We start from the raw sequence: 20,437 nt of genomic DNA, 5'->3' as shown, positions 1-20,437 counted from the left end.
CATGTAATTTTACACATCTTTTTGACACAATAATACAATTACAGACTTTCTCTCCCTTCTTGCTCACAGCTTCTATGGCTTCCCCTTCTTTCCTGTCTTTCTCTCTCTAAATCTAGTCTTTCTCTCTCCTTGTCACTCTTCTTCTCTCTCTTCTTGCAGTCTTTCTCTCTCTTCTGCAGTCTTCTCTCTTCTCTTTCTCTCTCCCTAGTTCTCTCTCTGACATGGATGAGTTTCCCTATCTATGAGATGCATTAGTGGTTGAGACATAGTCAACAATGGAGCTAGCTGTGGTGTAAACAGGGCTTGGACAGCCATTTGTTTTAGAACAAATTTCACTTTAGCTAATTTTTAGAAATATCCTACCTATATAATATTAAAGTACTCTTCATTAGCTATGTTTTGACATGTGATATGCCCTATTTGGATAATTCTATCAGAAGATATGACACTTTTTGTTTAGCAATGTCTTTTTATAGCAAGCTATCTATTCATTACAAAGTCTAATTCTTGAAGATCTAAAGGCTCCAATTTCTTTTGAAGATATCTCTGCTTGTACTTAGCTTTCATGGCTTCTCTCTCTTCTTTCCTATCTTTCTAGTATTTCTCTCTCCTCTTTTCTCTCTCTTTTGCTCTTGTTTCTCTCACCTCTCAACCCTCTCCTTGACAAGTTGTACCTAATTCAAAATAAGCTCTAAGAAACAACTTCTTGCTCTTATCTGACAATGTCATTGTAAATGATGACAAACCATTTCAAAGGGCACTCAAAGGCCCTCCAAATCCTTGTCCTATAGTGAAGTGGGCATTATCAATATCAAATATTATGGTGTAGGTTAGGGTTTGCTGCTAGCACCCAACCAACTCAATTCATTTGAGCATTTGGGACACCCATCAATTGGGGACTTGCCTGCATGGTTTAGGCCCTAGTATGCACTTGTCATGTAGGTTGAGACTCCTCTATTGATATTTCTATCCAAGGAACATCAAGCAACCATAACTACCTAGCTTAAGGTGAGTTGAGGATTCTTGACCCTAATTAATCCTACATTAAATGTTTGAAATCCACATGTCATATCAACATTTGGGGGTAATGAAGTTTCTAAAAGTGCTATCTTGCTATAGCAAGGTACAAAGCACATCAATGAAGTCCTATATTCTATGATCAAGTACATTAAACATCCTCCTCATCAAAGCTTGAGTGTATCATTTGGGAAGTGCCAAAGTATATCATCTTATGCTTAAGTGGTGTTAAACACCATTATCATAACCTTATTTCTTACACTCATTGGGCTCCATCTTGCAGCTAATCTTATTCATCACATTAATACAAAAAGAATAGGCTATAGAAAGACTCATTGGCACAATATATAGTCCTAGCTAAGGGATTATGCTAGATGAGATAAGCTAGTATGTAAGTAGACCAATAAGCATTGAGCATCTATCGCTTGGATTACTATATAACAAAAGCATGGAAAGAGTTAGGTGATTCAACGTGATATAGGCTTATTGAGAAGCTTGGGAAGACTTTCCTTAGGTGAATCAACCTCATATTTGGTGTGTACTTGTGTCTATTGTGCTCATACTACACTCTTCACAGTTCAATATCTTCATTAATTTTGCACTACCATGGCATTTGTGCACCACCATCCACCACAAGAGCACAATGATCCTCAAGCTCTTTGTCATTACAATTATTCCATTTATAAGGTGCACTTTGAAGGGCTAGAGATTGAAGGCTACATGTTGTACCAAAAAGGTTGATGCTACTGCATCAAGGATTAGGATCCATTGGGTGAAGATGTGCTAGCATCTATATAAGATGAAGAACACAGTGCTACAAATGATACTAAAGGGGATCATTTGATGATGGACAATATGGTGACATGGTTGTATTAGATCTAGCAAGCCATAAGTAATGATATCAATAGAAATGATTTGATCATTCATGTAGACTTTAAATTTTGAAGTCAGAATATGAAGACTCTATAAGTAATGTTCCAAATGAAAACAAATTCAATTTTCTCTTTTTAACACCTATTGAAGCTTAGAATTACTACAGGTACTTGGGAAGTAGGCTATTAAAACTAGCATGTTTTTGGAAGCTATAATGGACCACCAAACATTTTTAGGATTACTAGATAGGTATTTATTTTTTGAATCACATGTGATTGCTTGTAACTAATATTCTTGGATTATAATTACAAATAACATGCTAACCAATTTGAGTTACTACAAATACAAGACTATTGGTAGCACACAAACAAACTTGAGGTATGATAAATAAGGATTAACCAATAAATATCTCCTACTTGGAGGTGTTGAATGTTTAAATTTCTTACCACAAAGCACACAATAGATCAAATGGGGACTATAAACACTGTGTTCACTTGAACTAAAACACGCATCTAATAAATTGATTTTGAAGTTGTAATAGTTGCAATATGGGTGCAATCCATTCTAACAAGCATGGGTCATGCACTTTAACATTTTTAGTGTTATTCTTTTGATTTTGTCTACTTTAGATCCATTGGCCAACAATATTTATGATCAAAACATACAACTAATAAGCAATTTACTTTTGTGAATGACCTACCCTTTACATAAAAGGTATGGCTCTATGAATATTTCACTTGCTAACTAATGTTAAAATGAGTCTCTCTCTCTCTCTCTCTCTCTCTCTCTCTCTCTCTCTCTCTCTCTCTCTCTCTCTCTCTCTCTCTCTCTCTCTCTCTCTCTCTCTCTCTCTCTCTCTCTCTCTCTCTCTCTCTCTCATGGTCTGTAAGTATGACTCAAAGTGCAATAAGCTAGTTACTTTTTATAGCTACGCAATGGAGGAATATGAGAAGAACCATTGTGAACTTTTGAGGTCTCTTTCTTCTTTTTGGTTTTCTTCTTTCAATGGTCTCATTAGTATGTCAAACACTTTACAGTCTACCTTTGGTGTTAAACTCCTATCAATGAGGTTTTCATGAACTAGATACACATTTTCCATTTAGCTTATGAATAGCTTCAATAATAGTATTCCTTCTCTATGTGGAAGTATGGACCGAGACATTACCCTTTTATATGAATGACCCCGTTCTTCTTTAAATTCTTCTTCTTCTCCCCCCTCTCTCTCTCTCTCTCTCTCTCTCTCTCTCTCTCTCTCTCTCTCTCTCTCTCTCTCTCTCTCTCTCTCTCTCTCTCTCTCTCTCTCTCTCTCTCTCTCTCTCTCTCTCTCTCTCTCTCTCATGGTCTGTATGACTCAAAGTGCAATAAGCTAGTTAGTCTTTGTAGCCACGCATGGAGTAATATGAGAAGAACCGTTGTGATTTTTTTGTCTCTTTCTTCTTTTTTGTTTTTCTTCTTTCAATGGTCTCATTAGTATGTCAAACACTTTACAAACTACCTTTGGTGCTAATCTCCTATCAATGAGGTTTTCGTGAATTAGATACACATTTTCCATTTAGCTTATGAATAGCTTCAATAATAGTACCCCTGCTCTATGTGGAAGTATGGACCCACACATTACCCTTTTATATTTATGAATGACCCCATTCTTCTTCTTCTTCTTCTTCTCATCGTCCTCCTCCTCTCCCTCCTCCCTCCCTCCCTCCCTCACACACACACACACACACTCTCTCTCTCTCTCTCTCTCTTCATTATATGGAGAAAAAGTAGTGATAATTGATGTCTCAATCATGTAGCACAACTTTGTGTAGATCCCAAGTTGATAACATGAATAAGAGTACTAAAGTTGCAAACTATGAAAAATAGTAATATAGCTCCAAACGATGTGGCCTTTCTGATTGGATAATGAGAAGAGCCATGCCACGAGTTAAGCGGAAGTCACCAGTGCCCCCGACAATTGGGAACTCAAATGCAAATTGGTCTTCAAGGAGTTGGATTGCACCCATAAACGAAATGCTACCAGTGAAGGGAACCTGAGAAGGAGTTGAGGCTTTAGAACCACCATGAAATGACCCTCCTGGAGCAAACAGTTGAAGAAATTTGAGATTTAGTGTGAAGCAATATTCTAAATTTTAAGAAGCTTGAATTCAATCCTTAGTTTAAAAATTAGATCAAGTCATGATATGATTAACAAAAAATAATCAATTTTTTTAAAAAAATAAATGTTGTCTAAGTTGTAATGCAACTAGAAACCTATACAACCTATTTAGACTATGCAAATTGTTATTTCAAAAGACAATCAACAATAACAATATTTTATAAGAATATTCAATGGCTAACATAACAAGGGCAATGTGCCCAAAGTAAGCATGACCCTAAATACACTTATGCTTTACTTATTAAAAGAAGTTACGAGGCAAAGGGAGAGGCTAGAGAGACAAAAAGAAAGAGGAAGAGGAAGCGTTAGAGTTTTAAAAGAAGTATATTAGAAAACGGATGGCTCTTCAACAAACCCTAGGAAGGCCTTACCTATATGCTAGCCAAAAAAAATCCTTTCATTTAAACTATAATATGGTAACAATTATTCTCAAAAAACTTGTAGATCAATAATGGGGCTTTTTATAAAGGTTCATGGTAACCATGAAATATGTTTTGCTAGGTGTGAAATGTGAAACACATTCCACTAATGAAATGTCTCAGGAAGCAACATTTCACACATCCATTTCACTCAAAGGATAGAGAGCAATTTCTATTAAAAACCATTCGAATATATATGTTTTAATTGTGTGATTCTACAATCTCATATGGCATTTCACTTAGGACCCACCTAAGGGTGAAATGTTTTATGGTGAAATGCAACATTTCACAATGGTGAAACATTTTGTAGTTACCTTGTGGTACTGGGTTATATTAGGATAGTACTAGTTAGAAAATAGTTTGTATTTAAGCAACAAAATTGAAAACTTCAAGAACCAAAAGTGTGTTCTTGTCTACAAGTAGGCTACATTCACACTATCTTGTGTAATTTCAATGCTAAATATGGGCATGAAATGAATGCTCTTCAAAAATTTCAATTATTTTTTGGATTTAAAAATTCACTTGAAACTAGTGTCCAAGTCTATTGTAAAGTGATTATCAGGTTTTCTTGAAAAGCCTCTAAAATGTAAAAGGAAAGTTTTACATTGCAAGCAAAAAGTGATAAAAACGCAGATACATAGAACCTCATTCATAAACCCCTTCCATTTGTGAAGCAAAGGCTTTGATATTTGCTACTAAAAATGTCCTTCTTGAACATTGCTTGAAATTATTGAAATTTATTTATTTATTAATAACCTTCACTTTGGAAAGTGAAATAATATTTTTCAAACTTCAAAGTGACACGTGACACCAAATTGCAAAACTTTGATTCTACGCTCTAACTCTAGCCGATGCTAGTAGGAAATGGCATTTAGTATATTTATTTGTATAGCGCAAAATTCTAGAATCTCGGTTGGAAGTTTGTTATGCCCTTAAAAATACCGGCAAATTTTTTATTATTGTAGTTATAAAACTAACATATATGTTGATTTTTGAATGGGAAGTTTTCCTTTATTACTATGTGTTGATTTCTTGGATTATGTTATTTGTAAAAGGGACATTCTCAAATTGATTTTGAACGGGGAGTTTCCTTTAGTATTTTAAAGGGTTGAGAAAACATAAGGTTTTTTTAAAATTTGGTTAGTTACTGACTGAAGGGGAAGACCAGCGACAGGACGTAGATGTCGGTCTCGCCGTTGTAGGCGGGCGACTCGATGGCGGGCGGGACGACGGAGATGCGCAGGCCGCCCGCCACCGGCTCCCCCGGTGACCTCCCCATCGTCACGTTCAGCTCCGCCGGCGACTCCTCCCCATCGTCGAACCCGTGAACGTAACACGTCAGCCTTCTCTGCCCGCCCGCCGGCAGCGGCCTCGCCCCCCTCGCCGCCAGCTGCCGGTAATCGCAGCTCACCATAATTACTAGCATCATCATCATATTCATCATCCTCGTCATTCTTATCCAGTTCATTGTCAGCTGCTGCACTGTCATATCATGGGCTATGGCCGCCATCTTCTCCTTCTCCTTCTCCTCCTTCTTCTTCTTCTTCTTCTTCTTCTTTATGAATATTTCTGCTTCTGCATTGCTGTGTATGTATCGATTGATGGCTTCCTTTCCTATATACCCTTGACGTCGTCCATGTCTCCTCCATATAATATAGGCCGCCCCAGGGTCGCGTTACTGCGTTAGTATCCCGCAGCATTGTACGCCCCATCCGTTACGCACGTGTCGCCGCTAGCCCTCGGTCTTACAAAAATCGGAGAATATTTTCTCTGAAGCATCTCCATTTTCAAGCTCTCACCAAGTTGCATTCCCTTGCTTGTCGTGCAGTTCACCGATATAAAACTTTGCTAGTAGGTATTGCTTGTAAGGGCTATGCTACAGTAATGGCTCACTCGCTAGATGGATCAAGGCTATGCTTGAGGGGGAAATTACCCTTACTGAACGAACATTCTCTAGGTAATTTTTATCCTTTCATGAGGGATTATCAGCCATCAAACTTAGCAAAAAAGACACGAAAAGCCAGGACAATGCAATGGCATATTGCACAACGTTTATTGTTGTTAATCATGCTTCGTAAGAGTACAATAGGGATTTAAATATATAAATTATATCTTTATTACGAAATGCCAATCCTTTTTTGTGGTCAAGAGCCATGACAATATTGCTCCTCTATAAAAATAAGATAGCTTGCAACCGAATGAACAATAGAGCTTTATCACACTCTGACCTTTCTTGATGACCCTACCATGGAGGAGTAAAAGCTATGATCGATCCCATGATTATGTGCTATTGGGAGTATTAATATTATATTCACATATATAACCCTAAATTCTAGCTTCACCACAACTTGTAAAAATTGTACGGCACATCGCATAGAATTTGAGCAGCCTATAGCCCCCAAAATAAGGGTTCCCAATAACTCCCACACCTTGCAACTCGATACAATGTGCCTTGAGTTGCTACCAACATAACTATTCTATCTAACCCAAAGGTTAGATCTACAAAGGTTACCTTTTTGCCATCTGGTCACATAGACCTCATTTAACATATAAATGATAACCCCATTAATGTCCGAGCTCACACATGTCTTCTCCTCATAATGGGGGCCTTACAACTTAGAGCACCATATAGATCATTGGTGGTATCTTACGAGGGTGGCATACTAAGCATATCTACCCCCTGAATGTCCACTCATAGGTGTGGACATACCGTTCATATGTTGTAGTGAAAAAAGGAGTATATCCATCTAGATTACAATGTGCTTCAAGCTAAAAAGACCAAAATTTTCACTTGAACGCAATTTGATTGCTCATGGGTTTCACAAAACAATATTGAGACCTTTTGTAACAAATGACCTCAATAAGACTATCCAAGATCACTATGATCCTCAGTAAATGCATCTCTATCCTCAAATGGGCCTCATACAAATATTACAATAAATGGATCACCTCTATCCTCAAATGGGCCTCAAACAAATACAAGGAACTCTACTTTTAAGATTTGATTATATGTTAGATATTTGATTTATAGTCATGAGGCTAAGGAGTGATGGGACAATCCAATGGTGCAGAATGCAAGACCGCAACCAGCACCGCTGGCAACACCAATAAATCAAATTGCACATGAGATGGCACAACAATGTGGATTTAAAGGTTTTGAAAGGAAGGGTGAGGCCCCTAAGCAATGAGGCAATGACTAGCTGAGGCACTGGACTAATGCCCAGCAAAGGCAACAAGGGCCTTGCTACTACTATAGTAGATAGGGGCATATGTCACGACCTAATTGTGAGCTATTGGTATGCCATAGGGTTGAAAGGGGAATGTAGATCAGAGTAGAAATAAATGCAACCAATAGGACTACCCCGTGGTGGACAACAACCACTGGCACCTACAACAATGGTCTTAGATAGTCAAAATACCTAGACTAGAGGTCATGAAGGGCCAGGCAATATGCTAGCCTCTAGAGTAGAAAAACATGGAGGTTTTTCAAGAAGATGTGCCAAGTGAAGGTGTTTTAAACAACAATCAACATGGCTTTGTAGTCTATGATTGTTCAAATTGTATGATTGTGGAAGATTGTTCAAAAGAGACAACAATTTTAGCTATAACTAGAGCAAAAGCTAAGCACGAGATAGATTGGCAGGAGTAGGATAAAGCTAGGGAAGCATCCTCGAAAGAAATTAAAAATTTGCAGAAGAAAGAGTCCAAACAACTGAGCTTCACAAAATTGTTGTATGAAGTACAAGAGTGTTACTCCCAATAGGCTAAAAAATAGTAGCAATTGCCACTTAGAGGATTGCAAGATAGTGACCAGCAACAAAGTTTAAATCATCATGATTACTCTCAAGGTTCACATGAGTTGTTGTTAGCTTTAGCTAAATCATGTTTATAGTTCACCTTGGAATAGATCGTTGATCTAATTCCAAGATTTAAGGAGAAACTCTTTCAGAATATTATGTTGAATCAAGAAAAGGTATTGTAGTAGCATGTGGAGGAACATAATAATATTTTAGATCGTCAACTTGTGATCCCTACACAAGTAGAGGTGGTAGATTATAAAGTTCCTATCATTCAAGTTGAGTACTTGGGTATGAAATTTGATGATGTATTATGAGATGGTGGCTCGAGATTCGACATTATACCTAAAGAGTTGCATCTTACAGACAAATTAAATGGACTTATCCCAGCACCATTTCAAGTTAAGATGACTGATCAGAAGAGACTTCAACCTTTGGGGATCTTGAAGAATCAACTCATTCGAGTTATAGGGTTAAAGTTTAAGGTAAGATTTGTTGTTTTGCACATGGAAGGATTAGGGGATTCATATAACATGTTGTTGGGAAGGCCTTGGTTTAGATTATCGAAATCAAAGTAGGACTAGCTTAGGTATTTCACTATATGTATACCCTCTATATTACGTGTGTTCAAGGTCTATTTATAAATATCCTTATTTGTGAAATTTTCCTTAATAAAACATAACCCTTTTCTATTCAAATTGTAAGTAACCCCTTTATATGGGACCTTTCTATATGTAAAAATGTGAAAATGGTATTTTAGAAAATCCCTTAAGTTGAACCCATGTGATACATACACATATTTATGACTAACCTCCTCGGGAGGACTAGGGTGCAGATACATTCATTATTCCTCATGGTGGTAAAGAGGTCAAACTATCTACATCTAATCAAGTAGTATTGCAATCTCAATATTATCCAGTGGTTGCTCAAACAATAAATGTGGCACCCAAGGTTGAAGATGATGAAGAAAAACTCTTTTTAAGAGCTAATCGTACCATTATACCAGTGTTTGAGGTGGATGTGGAGAATATCCTATCTGAATACAATGTATTTACAATAATACCATTGTAGGAAGCATCTATGCTGCTCTAGGTAGAAGGTTTACCATTGCAGGTAGAAGGCTTACCGTTATAGGTAGCAGGCTCATTGATGTAGAAAAATAGGGACTTGATACATGAAAATGGTAACATGATGCAACAAACTACTAAAATGGATGGAGAAAATAGAAATTGTTCTAAGGGAAGTCAAGGACTTAATGCAGAGACTTGCAAAGAGCAGAAAAATGCTTCATTAGAGACAAAGGAGGCTCTTGATAGAGCTAGTCAACAAGCTATTATTGATGCTGAATCGAAGTATGAGCACACTATGAGTAAGTTAGGAAGAGTGTTGGAAGATGTTAATGAAGTGTATTTGGATGTTGGTTTAAATTCTAAACCAATTAATATGACTATTCTTATTGAGGAAGACTTTAAGAAGCAATTGCTTCTATTATGCAAAGAATTCCATGATATTTTTGCATGGGACTACATTGATATGAAGGGATTTGATCCAAGGGTGTGTTAGCACATGATCAATTTGAAGGATGCTAAACATATAATGCAAAAAAGATATCGTATGAATCCAATACAGTGAGTGAGAGAGAAGCTCCTGGAATGATATTTGCATTATAGAAGTTTAGCCATTATTTACTAGGAAATCAAGTTATTTTCCATGTGGATCATCAAGCTTTACTGTATCTTGTTAATAGACCATAGTTGATGGGAGGTAGCAAGGTGGATGCTTTTGTTGTAAGAATTTGATTATAAAATAGTGCATACACCGAAAAAGGATCCTGTTGTGGATGATTTTTTTAGTAGAATTGAATTAGCAGATTGTGAGCAAGGGGCAAATTATCAATTACCTGATGGAGAACTGTTTAATGTTCATGTATGCACCTTTAATTCATTTTGTGATCAAATGCTCAACTTTTTGCTTGATGGAGTAATGCTTGCAAACTTGTCTAAAGATCAGTGGTGTTAGCAGTGCAAAGTAAACATTTTAAAGTCATCATGGGAGCACTTTATAGGTGGGGAATTGATAATGTCTCGAGAAGGTGTGTTGCTATTGAAGAATAGCTTGTGGTACTCTATGAAGCACATGCGGGACTATCAAGAGGACACTTCTCGAGTGAAATCACAGGAAAGAAGATCCTTAAGGTAGGCTTATGGTGGACAACTGTACTCAAAGATGCTTATCGGTATGAAGGGAATGCGTAACATGTATGTAAAAAGGTCAACCTAAACTAAGAGGATGCAGGATCATCTAGTGTTGCCTCTAGAGCCATTTTAGAAGTGGGGCATTGATTCCATAGGCCCTATTAAGCCAGTAGCTAGTAAGAGAAAAAATCAATATATTTTGGTATGTACAAATTACTGTACTAAGTGGGTTGAGACCAAAGCCTTGCGGGATAACACAACAACAAGTGTTGCTTAATTTCTTTATTCTAACATAATGACCAGGTTTGGTTGCCCTATAGAGTTAGTAAGTGACTGTGGTAAGCATTTTTTGAATGAAACTATTTAGGAGCTAACTTCTAGGCATATGATTCTTCATAAGAAGTCAACATCCTATCATCCTTAGGGGATAATGGACAAGTAAAGAGTTCTAATAAGACTTTACTTTGAATTCTAAAGAAGATAGTAAGTGATAACCACAAAGATTGGGATACTAAATTAGATTCAGCATTGTGATATTTTAGAACTGCTTACAAAGTAATCACGGGACTTAATCCATTTAATTTGGTTTATAGCAGGGAAGTAGTTGTATCAATGGAGTTTTTAGTGCCCAACTTAAGAGTGGCAATAACTTATTGGTTACCTCATGATGAGGATTCAATGCACTATAGATGGGAAAAGTTAATGCAACTTGATGAGGACATGATAATTGCTCACTACTTATCAACAATAGTGAATTCAAGATGACGAGCTTGAATTAATAGGCATATCAAAAGGAAGATATTTAAGGAATAAGATCTTATTATGACCTATAATTCCAAACTTGGCAAACATCTTGGAAAACTTAAGTTGCGGTATACAGGTCCATATCAAATTGTTAAAGATGTTGGCCAAGTGACTTTTATTTTAGCAACACTACAGGGTGACATTATGAAACCAGCTATTAATGGTTTTAGGTTGCGGAGATTGATTCAACTTGATTATGAGGATCCAAAGAAAGAATTACAAGATGGGATACCGATTGCAGTCAATTAACTTCAAGTTTCCACAATGATTCTAAAGCAGCAACCTATGATTTTTTTATCCTTTTGATCATTTGTCAGTTTGCAAGAATTCATTCTCTTAAGGATATACCAAAATATTATTGGGATACAGTTGCAAATGTTTTCATTCTTCAAATTATTTTTGAAGATCAGCAACAAGTTGTGGTCTTGTTGTGGGAGGTGTAGGATATTATTCTTCTTGTTGCAGTTATGTTTCAAGAAATGTGGGAGTTTGTGTTCTTCGTGTATTTTCATCGAAGAAGCATTATTCATGGAAACAACCTTTATGATCAATATGTTGTTAAAGCTTTGCTACAACCCATGATGCCTTGGGTCAAGTGGTATTTTAAAGGTCTTGTAATGTTTAACCAAAAATGTATGGTTGATGGGACATGCAATGGACTTCAAGTAACTGAAAGGAGTTTTTTACTTAAAATGTATGAAGTGTTGCATTGGTAGTTGTATCAACTACAACAAAGGGGCAAAAAATTGTGTGTTATCCAAACTGGGAGTACCACTAGTAATTTTTGTAGAGAGAGCTCTCACTTTTTGAGGAGTGTTACTCATTGCTTTAATGGAAAGGGGAAAAGAAAATGGGTGATGGATAAAAAACACCCTCCTTCTCTATCACAAGTGTTCGTAGCCAGAAGTGCTCACAACATCTTCTTTCTCATCAAAGTTCTCACCTATCTATGCATGCTTGTCTTACTTCTTCATTACCAATCCAACCACGTGATGTAACTGAGACCATGGTGAATATGAGGAAACAAAAGGCTCAAAAACTCCCTGGCAAGAGAAGGCATTAGCATCACCATGATGTGCAAGCCTAAGAGGAGGAGTGGAGTGATAGTCTGGTTGAGTTGAATCCATCAAGAGCAAAGAATGCTACTCCAAAGCCTGCATCGACTGTTTCTAATGAAGAGGATGGTGAGGCATCTACACCCTTAGTTGATTTGGTTCTTTACATGGATACTTTGGGCCCTAATACTAGGGACTATGGCTCATGCAAATCGGTCTCTTGAAAATTGCTAAATTGCATTGGTCATCATCGACCAATAATTCTCATTCCAAACAGTAGTTGTCTATTCTCAAGGAGAACGATAAGATTGGGGTAAATTAGATATTACACCATCTTTTTTGGTTGAAGTTTTTGCTCTTGAACTTAATGATCATGTAAAACATTGGGAATGTATATGGAGGGAGTGATGCAAGAAGAATTTGGTAATGCTACGGGTGTTAGAAATCAATATGTACTTTGGCATATTGATCCTAAGCGAAGATACTTCATTAAGTGGTTTATGGAAAGATTTCTTCTTTTCATAAAGATTGATGCAATTACCAGAGATATATTTGGAATTTTATGGTATGCTTAAAACATGCCCATGCCCAATTGGCTTGGGACATTATATGACAAGTTTATGTAGGAAGCACATGTTCCTACTATTAGAAAACCATAGCAGAAGAGTCGCATTGGATCAATGCTTGGAGCATTGTATAAGCATTTGTAGGTGGTATGCCTTGACATAAAGCCTTTTCTAAATGATGGGCATCAAGGGGAGAAGGTTGCTACATGCAAGAAGAAGAAGATGGTCATCGACGATATTCTTATTGATGTTTATGATAAGGATATGGGTTCTCTTGATGAATTGGGTGATCATGACACTAATTGTTTGCTCCACTAAATATGGGACTTGGATTGAGTGAGTCATAGCAGGATGATGCTTTTGGTTCTTCTACATCTTTGTATTTTTCATAGTAGCTCAATGATGATGTTAAGATGATGATGTAGTCATCACATGTATGCAAAAGAAAGTTAGGTTTTCTAAAGCCAAGGTGGTGACTATGCATAATACACATGATTTGATGCAACAATAGAATGTTAGGCATGTAGAAGGGAAAACATCATTAGTAGCTTATGTGCCTAGTAATCTTAGAGAAGCATGTTCTATCATGGCAAGAATTCATAAGTTCATGATGGATATGTATTTAGATGGATTGGTTAAAGTTGAATGGTTCAATCATTTCAGGAATAGTTGGCTTGTGAAAAGTCTAAAAGAGACACTATGCATGTTGACATGGATAAAATGAAACACTTACATGAGAATGAAGTAGATGCTTTGAGAAGGAAAATTTATGAATATGAACATATGCTTCATAATTGTAAGATATATTCATTGGCTTTAAAGGAATGGATAGCCAATATGTAGAATTGGTTTTAAAATGAGATAGATATGGTGGCAGAAGAAATTGCCAAACTCAAGACAGAGAGAATTCTCTTGGATACTAGAATGCAACCTTTGCAACCTTTGTTGAAGGTTGAGAAGTAGCTTTTGCAGGATATGGAAGTGGACCTAGATGGTTTGGTTTTTATGGAGAAAGATCTCACTACCATGAAGAATTCCTTGAATAAGTTTATGTGTGATCAATGGATCTTATTGCAGGGAGGATGGCCCAAGTAATTCTCTCTTGGTTCAATAGGGTTTTATTTCTAAAAATTTGTAAGCATTAGTGCATGAGAAGGATTCTCTCAAAGAAAATTTGGAAAATTTGTAGGCTGAGTATGATAAGTTACTTATTATGCTTTCGGGTTTGTAGGGTTTGAAGCCTCAAAACAAAGCTAAAAATCAATTGTTTGAAGTTGATGCCATAAGATCTAATATTAGTGAAGTTTTGCAGGATATCATCAACAAGTTAAGATAAGAGAACTTTAGAAAAAATTCAGCAAATGGAAGTTGTACCTTTCACATCACATAATCATAATGTGTAGGAACAATCTCATGTGATGTCTACTAGTGAGTTTCATGATACTCATGAGCAACCTAGCTCATGATATGTTTTGGTAGCCCGCTCAGATTTTGTACCTCCATCATAGTATGACATGTATACCTTTATTTTGTGTTGACTATCTCTTGAGTGGATTATGCAACTATAATAGAGGGTTATAAGTATCCTACTAGAGAGGCTCTACTTATCATTTCTCTTTTTGGCTTACTTCATGGTGCAAGGCTATGAGTAAGGCATACTTTTTCTCATTTGATATGTCAATTTTGGATCATGCATTTGACACTATGATATGACATGTAAGGGTTCAGGTCATGGCTATACCAGTCATCCACCGATCTATGCCAAGTGTTAGCCGTTGGCCTGACACACTATGTTTGCCCTTAGCATGGTTTGGAACTTTAGTCATAGTAGTTCTATGTGTAAATTAGTCTTAAAATGCCTCATGAAGTTGTATGGCTCATGAAATGCAGTTTGTAGGTAGTTGAAAAACATGATCTAAAGAGGTATTGTGTGTCTTTCTCATGTATGGATCATCTTTCTAGATCACGACTAGTTGTATGCTAGAGTTTCTTACTTAGCAATACAATATGACAGTGGGCGCCATGATTCATATCTCTATTTTTATCTTATTTCTAGTATATACTCTGATTTCTATCTCTGATATGCCATTCTAAGTGTTGTAGAGTGTAGTTCTATGTTCCTATGTCATTATTTTTGAGTTTCTTACTAGTTGCTTGATGAGGCATTAAGTATTTTCTACACTGCATGATGCAGTTTACTCTATTCCTGTATGAGGTAGTTCAGTCATTTGGCATAGGTTTGGGGCTAAAACACATTCTATGTGCCTCCTAAATAATAGAGTGAAGTGATTTCTATAATTTTGTGCCCTTTGCTTACTCACGTGTGGAAAGACTACTTTCAAGGACTACCCTTCAACAAGAACAATTTTCTTTTCTTCTCCTTATATTGTAAATTTCAAGGAAGATTGGATTTGTGCACATTCTCAAAATATAGATGTACTTTTACTTTTTAAAAATTTTAATCCCGAATTCTATATGTATTTGTCTTTAAGGTAACGTCATTGTGAAAAATTAAACTATACATTTCTTGGAATTAATTATATAATTTAAAGTAGTTTATTAAATTTCCAATTATTATATGTGCTTCAATTTGTTGAAGCGAAAATGGTTCTAAACATATATCCCCATAATAATCTTTGTAGAACATTTTTTGGCCTTATATGATGCATACACACACCCTACTTGATTTGATGCTATATATTCACATATAAACACATACAAGCTAGTTGACCTTGCTTTTTAGCTATACACTTTATATGCATATGTGAATACTAGACACACATGTGTGTGTCTGTGCATAGACACATACACATTCATATGATAGTTTTCATATTGTCCTTTTGAGTTTTGCATGGCGCACATGCACTACAACAAAATCAAAGTAGAGACACAGAGGCATGACATGCATTAGTGGGCATGCTTATCTTTCCTTGTAAACTCACATATAACGATGCATGATACTTATTTTTACAAATGCCATTATAAATGCTACTTTAAATGCATTTTTAAAAACATACTTTTTCGAGTCAATAGATGCTTGCTTATACACGCTCTCAATTTTAAAATTGCACACATGCTATTTTTAGCATTTCCTCTGAGCAAAAAGATAGAAATTAAATAAAATACTCACACAAACACAAACAGACACATAGAGAAAGAGAAAGAGGGAGAGGGAGAGAAAGAGAGAAAGAGAGGAGCTTAGGGTAAAGGGGCCAATAGAGTGTTTTTTTTTTCTTACAATTCATGGGGTATTTGACATTTGGTGAGTGTTTGATTAAACATGTTATAGGATTGTTTAACTCACAGTTTGATGGACTTTTAATGCTCTAAGTATAGCTAGTATTTTTTAGTTTTCTTGACATGTTTTTAATCAAGATTATTAATTGTCTTCTTTTAACTTTTTGTTTGATTTTTTATGTGTATAGGGTGTAGCATTTTTCTTATTTATTTCTTAAAGAAAAGCCCAAATGGTGTCATCATCAAATAATCAAAGGTACATCTATCTATATTTAGTTTGATGTTTGGTATAGTTTTTTCTATCTCATGGTTTATTAAAATAACAATCAAGTGGATGAGGGTATCCAAGCGATTGATTGGCATTGTACGATAGTTTGGGGACAAATGTGAGGATATGTGGAGTTAAATGTGTGTGGTGTTAAATGTGTGTAGACCAGGATGGCCACGCATCTAATCCCTAAGCTATATATTATGCTCATTTTAGAGGTCATGGTGGTTAAGCTACCAAGAGTCTATTGTTGTGATGTAAATGATATAGTCACCAATGTATTTGGGAAAATCCAAGACATTGAAATTGGGATTGGTAGTGATTAGGTTGTGCTATGTGTATATGTATGCCTATGGTTATGCATACATATATCCATGCATATAGGTTACACATACGCACATGTGTGCTTGTGCATATCCTCTGTGTGTGTGTGTGTGTGTGTGTGTGTGTGTGTGTGTGTGTGTGTGTGTGTGTGTGTGTGTGTGTGTGTGTGTGTGTGTGTGTGTGTGTGTGTGTGTGTGTGTGTGTGTGTGTGTGTGTGTGTGTGTGTGTGTGTGTGTGTGTGTGTGTGTGTGTGTGTGTGTGTGTGTGTGTGTGTGTGCGCGCGCGCGCGTGCGCGCGTGCATGTGCATGTGTGCGTGCATGCGTGTGTGCATGCTATGTGTGTGTGCATGCATGCATGAATGCATGCATGTGTGTGTGTGTGTGTGTGTGTGTGTGTGCGCGCGCGCGCGCGAGTGCACGTGCATGCGTGCATGCGTGCGTGCGTGTGTGTATGTGTGCGCTCACTTGTTCAACTCCATAACTCAAATTTAGCCTAGTACTAGACATTTAGATTTAATTTCTGGTATCATTCCATTCTTATATTAGAGTCCTCAAAAAGCATTAGTTAGCCCTTAGCTTCACATTTTTCTTTAATGGGGCTTTAATGGAACTAAAGTTGGCTAATAAGATGCCATTTCATACTTTGCCAACATATCCAAGCCATATTCCATCAATTAGACTCAGCACTTCAATGCTAAGAATAGGATACAACTCACCCAACTCCTTTATATCAAAGCTTTGTCCCAAATAGATTTGTATGCCATATATGTCATGTTCACTATGACTTGTGATGATCAAGTCAATAACATAGATGATAATAACAAGTACCCACTTTGAACTTTCTTCACATGCAAGAGATAATTTGCATGTGAAAGTATGAAATCACAATCTAATAGAATAATCATCAATCTTGTTATACCATGCTCTTGATGCCTTTCTAAGCAATATAATGACATGCAAACTTAACTAGAATGAATAATAACCATGTGATATTCATCATAAACTTCCTTCTCTAAGGCACCATATAAAAAGACATTCTTTATACCCTTTTGATGTAAAGACCATGCTTTCTTGCAGCTATGGCAATCACACATTTAATTATTGCCATCTTAGTAACACAATTGGATGTCTCTTCTTGTTATGAACCACACACATTTATGCATAGCACCGAACCTTGCTTTATATTAATTAATAGACCCATCTAAGTTGTGTTTTACCTTGTAACTTTACTTTCATCCAAACATTTCTTGCCCTCTAGCAAAGATACCAAACCATAGCCATTTCTTCACCCATAGCTACCTCCCAAGTTTGATTCTAACTACCTCCACAAAAAGAAAGGGTTTCATATTTTTCATCACTTTTACAATAAATACATAATGATGAGGTGCATAACCATCAAAAGCAAATTGATAAACTAGATATCTAGCTCAAGTAGACATGCACACTTGAGTATCTTAGCATGTCCTTGTGCTTTTTACACTCTATGGGCTTTTATAGTGAGAATTCCAAACTCTCCATCAAAGCTTTTTGGCCCACCAAAATTGTCATATAACTTGAATGTCCTAACAAAACATCATGTTGAAGGAGTTTTACATCTGCATTATCTTTTCCTTTCCCTATATCATTTGAACTCATGGAACTTTTAGTCCTTATAGGACTATCTTTAGTACAATATATATGGCCAATAAAAATGCCTATAGTGATGCAATGGTTGGGATAAAAGATTCCCTTGTCACTATTACCATCACTATATAGTGATGCTAATAGCAACACTTTTACCAATGCTAAGAGCTATGATTCTAGGAAAATATACTAATGCCATTATCAATAGTTGTAGGAGAAATTTGGAGCTTTGCCACCCTGCTAGCCACATTGAGTTGGCAATTAAACCTTCCCAATATTTAAATATTTAGAGATTACAGCATTTAAAATGTTGCAAATAGCTAAATAAATTCAAATATAGATTAATGGAAATTTGTAGATGTGTACATATCCACTATCAGTCTTGCAAAAAAATCATGTACAATGATGGTGTGGATAATGGGTAAGAACTACCATGAGCTTCATTTTCATGCCATTTTAGGGGACCGAAATGGGACTATGCCCTATGGGCAGAGAGGTTGAGCAACGCATCCCTCTCGTTTCCCATTCTCTTTGAACCAAGTGCGGCATGGATCTGCTTGGGATTGGGTATCTCTGCGTAAAGTAGGATATCCAAAACCCGACACTAGAATGCTAACAGGAGACCTTAACAACTAGGAACTCAAATTTCAGGTCGATCCTAGTGGGTTTGGTCGTGAACGTTTCGTTGCGAGGCGGATTTGGGAAACCCTAGGTAACAAAACTCGTAACATTCCCTGGGAGTGCCGGGCAGTGATGCTTAGATTTATTTCTCAATAGACCGCTAAAAGAGTGCCTGGAAAACCGAGGACGTGTAGCACAGTTGGTATCAGAGTGAAATTTTGTAATGATACGTGAATTGATTAATGTATGGTTTGTAGACATATCCTAAACAAAATAATCTAAGCAGTATGGCTTGATTGTTAGGCACCTTCTGCACCCATGAATGTTGGCATGCAAGAGAAGAAATTCCTTCTCAAGCAAATTAAGGCACCCGAGTTTGAAGGAGAAGGGATAGACATCTCAGCAAAGGCAGAGATATGGATTGAGTCGATAGATGACTATTTCTTTGCTTCGAGAACTGCCTCTACCAACCAAGCAATGATAGCCAAACTTAAGCTAGTTGGCCAGGCTCTATTATGGTGGAAGCAATGGTGCAAAGATGAAGGTGTTTTTGAAGCCGCTGTTACTTGGGTTCAGCTGAAAGATGTTGTACGCGGACGATACCTTCCCCTAACCTAGCAGACTTTGAAGACGAATGAATTCTTCAAGCTAAAGCAACTAGAATTAACTTTGGAAGCTTACTACTCAAAGTTTGTAACCCTATTAAAATACGCACCACCTATGGATATTGCGTAGCAAGTATCCAAGTTTTGCCATGGCCTAAACACTCCTCTGAACCACCGTCTTTAAGCAATGCATCCAACAGACTTGCAAGATGCATTACTTCGAGCGAATCCAATCGTCCAAGAATTTAAATCAGAAAATTGTAGTAAAGATGACTCTCGAGATCTAGGTAAGAGATGCCACACATGTGGAGAGATAGGGCACATCTGTAGGAGATGTCCCTACCGCCAATGTTTCCATTGCAATGAGCCAGGACATGTCCAAGAAAACTGCCCTAACTTAAGTCTAGAAGATATGGAGCGTCCAAGAAAACGAAGCTACACAAGTGCAGTCTTCGGATATATAGAGGAATCAAATGAAGAAGAAGACTTAGAACCTACTACACCACTTCAGGATTATTAGAAATCCTAGAAATTTTGTTGACATGAAATACAACTTGTATTGGAATAAACTTTACTCTTGTAACTACAGTTAACTTGAGTATTATGAGTTGCATCTATTTTGAGCCTAGAACTTGCAAATGATTAGAGATACTCTGGCAAGGAATGATAGTTATAATGTGCAATGAATTTCTCTTAAGTCATTTCTTCTCAACTAATATAGATTGGGTCTTACCAGAATGTCGAAGCTTGGAAGTATTCTCTAGTATTACAAGCAAAGCCAAATTTCCATGGATCTCAGTTCCGAACTAAGGACAGGACGATTTGGAAATGTAGTTTCCCAGATAAAGGACCACTCCAATCTGCTAAAAGAATCCTAG

General features: G+C 36.8%; 1 protein-coding gene across 1 annotated transcript; it reads right to left on the bottom strand.

Moving 5' to 3' along the window:
• Positions 1-3,662: 3,662 nt before the first annotated feature.
• On the bottom strand, positions 3,663-6,075 carry LOC148014359 (uncharacterized). The gene is made up of 2 exons (XM_087667307.1): positions 5,617-6,075; positions 3,663-3,964 (listed from the first exon to the last, which is right to left on the bottom strand). Exons 1-2 carry the CDS (start codon positions 5,972-5,974, stop codon positions 3,741-3,743), a joined length of 582 nt encoding a protein of 193 aa, XP_087523433.1. The 5' UTR covers positions 5,975-6,075; the 3' UTR covers positions 3,663-3,740.
• Positions 6,076-20,437: the final 14,362 nt, after the last annotated feature.

The sequence above is a fragment of the Lygodium microphyllum genome, chromosome 25, assembly GCF_053477565.2.
Source record: "Lygodium microphyllum isolate KBCC chromosome 25, Lygodium_microphyllum_v1.1.10, whole genome shotgun sequence".
In the NCBI taxonomy this organism is placed as follows: Eukaryota; Viridiplantae; Streptophyta; class Polypodiopsida; order Schizaeales; family Lygodiaceae; genus Lygodium; species Lygodium microphyllum.
The sequence above is the reverse complement of the archived record's forward strand: the minus strand, read 5'-3'. Positions and strand labels throughout refer to the sequence as shown.